Source organism: Triticum aestivum, chromosome 4B (genome assembly GCF_018294505.1).
Source record: "Triticum aestivum cultivar Chinese Spring chromosome 4B, IWGSC CS RefSeq v2.1, whole genome shotgun sequence".
NCBI lineage: Eukaryota > Viridiplantae > Streptophyta > Magnoliopsida > Poales > Poaceae > Triticum > Triticum aestivum.
In genome coordinates this window covers 665,489,607-665,497,982 of record NC_057804.1, presented here as the reverse complement: position 1 = coordinate 665,497,982, position 8,376 = coordinate 665,489,607, and the positions used below count along the sequence as shown (strand labels likewise).

The 8,376-nt window shown below is 42.8% G+C and overlaps 1 protein-coding gene across 1 annotated transcript; it reads right to left on the bottom strand.

Moving 5' to 3' along the window:
- LOC123089787 (uncharacterized) lies at positions 1 to 749 on the bottom strand. The gene is made up of 2 exons (XM_044511370.1): positions 351 to 749; positions 1 to 229 (listed from the first exon to the last, which is right to left on the bottom strand). The coding sequence occupies exons 1-2, from the start codon at positions 730 to 732 to the stop codon at positions 138 to 140; spliced, it is 474 nt and encodes a 157-aa protein (XP_044367305.1). The 5' UTR covers positions 733 to 749; the 3' UTR covers positions 1 to 137.
- Between the last annotated feature and the right edge of the window lie 7,627 nt (positions 750 to 8,376).

Genomic DNA, 8,376 nt, shown 5'->3' with positions numbered 1-8,376 from the left:
TGAAGAGAAAAACACTCGCCGATTTTTATTGATTGCACCATGAGTCAAAAATATATAATAAATGAGATTACAAATATTAAGAAAATGAGGGAAACGAAGTCCAAAAAATATGCAAAGTATGCCCCCCAGCACTCGGTTTACATCATGAAAAATAATGGGAAGACAAGTAGGATCTGAAAGACAACAAAGGACCTCGTAGTAGGGGCTCCATTTCCAATGTTTTGTGATCCTGCAATTTCATCAAACCAGAGAGCTTCGATATAAATCTAAATAGCTATTGTAAGAATATATTAGCAAAGCCTGACAGTACTTGTCCCATCTGAATGAAGAAAGGAATGCATTTTTCTGACCTTGTTTTGTGGGGTCGCAGCTGGTGAGAGGCATCTCGCACCGGCGGAACATCTCCTGGCCGTCGACGGTGTAGTTCAGCCCGGACTGCTTTGCGACCTTCTGAGCCTCAGCGATTCCGTTGCAGATGCATTCCGGGTCGCTGCCGAAGAGCTTCTTGACGGCGACGCAGCACGGTGCCAGCTGGGAGGGGTCCTGGTAGACGAGTGCGCACATGGATATGCTGTTCAGGCACGGCGGTGTGACCGGGATGTCGGCCGGTGACGGGAGTGGCGGGAGGTCTATCTGGTCCGGCATCGGCGGCGTGGTCTCCACTTCGCTAGTTGCCATGGCCGCGGCAGCGAAGAGGAGCACCAGGACTAATCGGCGGACGTGGTGACCCATGATTGATCTTGATTAGTGTTTACTGCGTCGACTATGGTGAGGGGTCTCCGGCTTGCATGTCTTATAGGCATGTGTTCACCACCGTAATGAGCTGGAGCGTACGTGCTCCCCATGTTCCTGCACTAGTCTGTCACTGGGTTTACTCTCATTCCATTACGTTCTTTATTTTATTTTTGATTCGATAAGGTGTTGACTTGCATCTCATGCCTATCAGGTTTATTGCTAGCTATTTTCAAATAAGGGCGAACGTGCATAACAGATCCTTTTCTCCATGAAACAGGGAGATCTGGAGAAGAAAGAGTTTTTGTATAGCTGGAAGTTGGAACCACCATTTGTTGGTGGGCTTTGCTAGATCCACGTAAAGTTCTGTTTAGGCTAGTCATAATGCATAATAACTTAGAGTAGTAACATGCATATGTTACTAGTCTATGTTACTACCATCATAGTGAGTACTAACATAAGTGTAGTGTCATACAAGTCTTTATTTATTATGTTGTAGACTTATTTTGCATTGGGGTGCGTTATGTTACGGTAACATATTATGTTACCACAAGCACCTCTCTCCTCATTAGGCTGGTTGTAATGGGGAGTATCATATACTAGTATCATGCATACGATACTAGTGGATGATACTACTTCCCTAATGCATAGTATCATATATTAATATCATATAGTACTCTATTTATTGTCATGCATGACACAAAATAGCATAGCATTTATTATGATACGGTATCATGATATGATACTACATCCTCTCTTTCTTCATTTAATGTTATGACACATCATAAAATTGCCTAGTTGACATGCATGATACTAGTTATGATACTACCATTACGACCAGCCTTAACTCCATGCCACATAAGCATATATGTCTTGGGATGTGTCTTGGGATGTGCTATGTTACTACCTAAGTTACTCTCACTATAACTAGCCTTAGCAAACAACTCAGAGAATTAATGATACGAAGGTGCATGGTTGTGCCGCCCACGACGTGGCCGCGTGAGAAGCAGAACATGCATGTTCTCACCGGGATTAACGGACGTGCGTGCCACATGATCACACCGAATAGCGCGCTAGAATGATGGTCAGCAGATTTGTTTTCTGAGAAGCCTCTTCATAAGCGAGATATAAGTGCTGACCGCGTCCATGATCAATAATTCTGGTCTGTTACTGATATACTAATCACGTCCGCTTAGATGTTTTCTTATTGAAGATCTGCATACATTGCCATGACAGAGGCCATAGGGTAGACACGATATGAAAACATATATTGCCCTATGCTTCTCAGTGCGCCTAGAGTTTTACATGGGCCACTTGGCTTATGTTCCTCTAAGCCATGTGGCAACGGAGTGGCGCACATTTAATAGTGGTGCTCGGTGTACCACCATCTACGCCGTGATATGACTCGAGAAACACTCCATGTATTTAGGCTGGCCATAGTGGGGTAACATAAGTAGTGTTATGCACTTGACACTCGCAAACATGCTTATGTGACAGACAATTAAAGAAGAGAGAGATGATTATAGTAACATAGGTAGATACTGTAACATAATAAATGTGATGTTACTATGTGTCATGCATGTCAATAAATGAGACCACCTATGATACTAATCTATGATACTATGCACTATAGAGGTAGTAACATACACTAGTAACATATGCATGTTACTAGTCTAAATTACTCCCCACTATGACCAGCCTTAAGAACTCAGCCTTTAGGGGTAAATGCCGAGTGTGGTCGTGGCCTGCACAGTGAAAAGCCGAGCCACGCGGTCGTGTTCGCCCTAGGTTACCGTGACGAGTGATCCTTACAGCCAAGTGCTGCCTAATGGAACTCACGACGCATACATAGATTTTTTTTAGAAAAACCCCAAAAATGTTTTGTCGACTATAAGCTGAGTCTCTGACAAAATGCACTCGGCTTACGCCCAACGAGGCGAACTATTATTTTGTTCCTGTGACTACTGCTAGCTAGCTATATGTATCGATGCAATGCTTCGTATGATGTAACTAATGCTTTCCTGTAAAAAAAATTCAATTTTTTTTGTGCTTGGAGTTGAGTTGTTTGGTTTCGTATTTGCTAGAGAGAACTGTTGAGAGTTCTGAGTATCAAATGGTAGAACTTCTCCAAGTTTGTTTCAGTTGAATAATAACTTGTTAATTTTTTTGACTATTGTCTACTCTTTGTATAGCGCACCAGAACAACAACCGCCGTCGATGAAGAAAATCCTGGATCAGAAGGATCCAATCTGAAGACACATGAACACAGACAAATAAAGACTGAATCCAAGTGGATGCACTGAAGACATCCGCCGTCGATGAAGAGAAATGTAGAGCAGAAGGATCCAATCTGAAAATACATTAACACATACGAACAAAGACTGGATCCAAGTGGATCCACTGAAAACAAACACCGACCAATTCTGGAGGAGAATTAACACAATACAATTAAAGTCGCTCATAGATGCAGGTTTCGAATCAGATGGATGCTAGCGACGAGAAGCAGGGGTGCACCAACATAGGCAGGTTCATAGGATACGACGTGGAGAAGCTACAGCAAGGACAACACTATTACTTAGTGTCGTTCGAGTCACATGTTGTACACGAGGGATAAGGGACCAACTGACAGAGTATCACTAATCTTACATCTTACATTCTTAAGAAGTTGATCCCCACTAAAAGCATTCTCTCAACATGCAAATAGTCCACATCAGCATGCATGCCATGTCATCAGTTCAATTTACAATTACCACAAAAGCACGGCGTTTTGTTCGCAGCCCCATCCATTTATAGATGTAACTCCTCTTCTGGAACAAAGCGGATGCATGACGTTTCGTTAACACTGAACCGTTTCCAGCCAAAAACCACGGACTCCTCTATCCGTCCAACAATAAATAGAACGATGACCCCTCACTGCCTCTGCGTCGGTCCGTATCACCTCTGCCGCTCTCTGGTATTCTATCGGCCTATGCTCGCGCTTCTGGTGTGGTTCCCTACATCGCTGGCGGCCGCAGTGCCATGGTCGTCCCTACATCTCTGTCTCCGTTCCGGCAAAGTTATCTCCGGCACCGCTGGTCATTTGTTCCGCTCGATTCCACCGGAACCGAACCGGTTGCTGCCTTGCTGGTGAGATTGGAGTCTGGACCTGGCTTTCTTTTCGGCCTGGAAATACCCGGGCAGGGCCTCCGTTGACAGCGGCAGTTTGGAGGAGCGTTGCATCCACCTTCCCCTGTGAGAGCATCTCCAGCCGTAGAACCCCCCAGGAGGCATTTTTATCGCCCCTTGGGCGGCTGCCGGCGAAATTTTTTGCCTGCGATCGAGAAAATATCCACTCGTTCCGCCCCCACGCACGTATCCCCGCCACCACCACCACGCGAACCGCCGAACCGGCTGGCGCTCCACGGCGGCGGGGTACCTCTGCTTCCTCCTCTTCCTCGAGCCCCCCTCCGTCTCCGTCGTGCCCGTCCCCACCGCCGACCGGGACGGCGCAAGGGAAGGCAGAAGCCGCGACGCTGCTAGGAGAGGGGCCGAGCCGTGGAGCCGGCGTGCGCGGGGTGCAGGCGCGAGGGCGGCCGGCCGCAGCAGGCAGCACTGCACGCTGGGCACGGAGGACTCGCCGGAGCTTACCTAGGTCGTGTCTCCGGCCACCGCCTCAGACCCCGCAGGCTTTGGGCCGCCGGAGCTACGGGGGAGGCGGCTTTGACCGCGCGATCGCAAGCCCCGCCCCGGCCATGCGCGCTGTGTGCGGTAGGTGTGAAAGGAAAGGGAGAGGAAAGAGGAGAGATAAAAAAGAGGAAAAGAGGAGAGAGGGGCTGGCAGTGGGCCTTTGCATGCAAAAGGCAATTGCCGGCGTCCCCTGCCGCGCAGAGGGTTGGGTCTGGGGTGAGAGTGCCGACCGTAAATATCGCCAAATCTGGCGAAAATCGGGTCTCTGAGTGCCTGACTAGGCCAGTTTTTGTCCGCCGGCGCCCAAAAAATGGCTTGGAGAGGCTTCTTGGGGGGCCGGCTGGAGATGCTCTGAGCGTTCAACAGGGTGCTGCCCCAGCTTATTCAGAGCCAGGCTTCCACTGCAGGGATGGTAGCCGTTTTCAGCAAGCTCAGTTCTCGCAGCTATGGAGGGAAGCCGTCCAGGGTACTCCTTTCTCTTGATGATGGTGAAGCCACGTTATTCATTGTTGTCTTAGTTTTCTTCAGAGCCACTTACGATCGAGTTGTCTTTCCTTTCCCTGTAGTTACTGCTACTGTAATGCTCCATACTTCCCCACAACCCACGGATTACATGGCCTCCAGCCAGATTTGACCCTTCTTCTCCTCACAACACTGCGTGCATGTACACAAAAGTGATGAGGCAGACGACGAGCCGGCTACGGAGGTTAAGGGAGCAGCGGGCCACCCTCTATAATGCACGTTTGTCCCTTCCTCTCCTCATAGCATCATGCAAGGCAGGTGACCATCGGGTTGCCGAGGTAAACAAGCGGCACGGTACTTATTTATTGAGTCAATTACATCACTGGTGCTAAAACTTGGCGTGAGAAATCACTTTAGTGCCAAAACTTGTGGCATACATTGAACTGATGCTACAACTTGGCTTTGACGTGCATATACGGTGCAAATTGCATTTGTATACAGACACAGTGCTGACTAGGTGACCACATGGCGTGGGACCCACTGGCAGCCATTGAATGGTAGAGATAGGGCTTGTGGCCTGTTATTTTGTGAAATCCCATCTAAATTATTTTTCTCGCAAAAAGGCCACTACCACGTGTCAGTTCATCTGTCAGCGAGCAAATTATGTGCAAAAATGGTGGATGATGGATTTTGAACCCGTGCTCTGCAGCATGGATGCACGTCTACCTAACCAATGGACCAAGAACTGTTTTCATACTAAATGGATACACACTCTATATATTCGGTAGGCCTTAAGCGGGCTCGACACCCTACTGACCATTTTGCACTGTTATTTGTTAAAAAAATTATAAATTATATGCAAATTATAATTGTGCATTATAAAAAAAAATTGCAGAATAAAAAATGAACACTTTTATACATAAATATTTTATTAAAGCATGCAAATTTTAAATATATATTACCTTCATTTAAATATATAGAAAAAATACTTTGATATTTTTATTGAATATGAAAATTATTACAGGCATAATTATCTACTTTATAATTTAACCATATGGATAAATTTTTAAATAATACCTGAATAATTTTTTAATGTAATATTCTTATCTATATATATACATTATTTATAATATCAGATTATAATTTACATATTTTTAAAATTTCTGAATAAAAAAACAATGCAGTCGGGTGGGGTGGTGGTTACGCGCACCTGATGACTACAAGTCACTGTTGAATCCTAGCCAACGATTTTACATAATATGAATATATGTTTCATAAAACATAAACACTTCTATAGACTACATGGGTATTTCATTACTGTGAAGATTTATAAACTTATATAAGCATTTATTAAAATATAAAGAAAAATTATTAAAGCATGAAAACTTTTATATACTACATTAATATTTTGGTAAAGTGTGAAGATTTGTTTCTAAAAAAACTTGCGAACATTTTAAACTTATGTAAGCATTTATTAAAATACATAGATTGTTTTTAAAAAAAATCTTAAAGCATGGGACACGATTATGATTTACATATTCGTAGAAAGATTATAATTTACGTACAGTTATTTTTTGTACAAAAAATAACACTGCAAAATGGTTTAGGGTCTCCAGCTATAGCATAAGTCCGCCTCGATATATAATGTACAATTGCGAATATACCAATTTTTTTTTGTTTACTGGTAATCTTGCAATGCAAGGTCAGTTGGATATATTGATCCTCAAGTCACTAGCTGGCTCCATACTAGAAAGCACTTCAAATTTTAGTGGCAATATTCGAGACAAGACTAGTAAAATACATATGTTCGTTCAAACACTTGTTTTGACAATATGCTCCTTTTCCCAGTTTTATGTAAACAAATCTAGTAAATATAAAGATACGTAATAATTTTTTGTGACAAAGTAAAAATACATCATACAACCCGGCTGTAGATACATTCATGTCTCATACACTAATACGTGGTAGTATATATCTCAAATATTATTAAATTTATGATTATGAAAGAGAGGTAGCCTTCTTCAATCCCCATTAATAGAAAACTATTCTGGGGGCATTGGTTGGGCATGAGCGCCTCCACGCTGCAGATCACGGTTCAAATCCGGTTGGCCACAATTTATTTTTGAAAAATAATGCCGATGGGTTTTCCAAAATATAAGAGGACACACGCCCTATATCTACCCTTCAGTGACATGTAGCGGGCCTGATGCCACGTGGCGCGCCTAATCAGTTTCGTATCTGTCTACAAATACAATTTGCACCATATATGCATGCCAAAGTCAAGTTGTTGCACCAATTCAATGTATGCCGCAAGTTTTGACACTAAAGTGATTTTTCACGCCAAGTTTTAGCACATGTGGTGTAATTGACTCTTATTTATTCTCCTATATGCCATGCATGTGTCTCTTGGATGGCCATCTACAGAACGATCTTCACGATCGCATGGCTGCTCTCATGGTCGCTTGTGAGTTCTGCTCAGCACGCACGGCAAATTGATGACAACCGAGAGGATCCCATGTTCACCATGTGCAACAATACTTCCATCTCCTCCTTTGAACACTATTAGGAAAAGGCCTACTAATGGCGCACTGGTTTTGCCTACTAATGGCGCATTACCAGTGCGCCATTAGTATCACACCACTAGAATTTTTTACTAATGGCGCATCACTGGTGCGCCATTAGTATCTGGTATACTAATGGCGCACCAGGCAGTGCGCCATTAATTTTGCCCACAGTGCATCATTAGTGTCTTCTATACTAATGGCGCATCACATGGTAGTGCGCCATTAGTAACAATTTTTTTATTTTTTTCCTTAATCTCAGGTCACTATTTCACCTATGAGATATCCAACACATATATATACAACAAGCATCCATATAACAATCATAGCCAACACACAAGTTCCATCATATATACATACATAGCCAACACACAATTTCCATCATATATACATACATAGCCAACACACAAGTTCCATCATATATACATACATAGCCAACACATAGTTCCATCGTTACATATTACAAAAGTTTCACATTGTTCATCCAACACCGTTATCCATCAATTCACACATTGATACAAAATAAAAACACAAATGGAAAAGAAGCACTCCATCCACGCAATCTTCCGTCAATTAAATCAAATCTGCAAAATGATAAACAATAAGTTAGAAGAAGAAAAAGAAGAAGACTAGAAGAATACTAGAAGAAGAAGAACACTAGAAGAAGAATAAGAAGAGTTTTGGAAAAGAAGAAGAATAAGAAGAAGACTATAACCTTATTATGTAAACTTGATCATTTTGTGCTAACATAAGTTATTTTGGAGCTAACCTATAGGAAACTAAGCATATAAGCTCTAAGTTAGTATATTAGAGCCAACTTAGGTAAAATGAAGCTAACCTATGTAATTTTGGAAAAGAAGAAGAATAAGAAAAAGACTACAAGCTTATTACGTAAACTTGATCATTTTGTGCTAACATAAGTTATTTTGGAGCTAACCTATAGGAAACTAAGCAT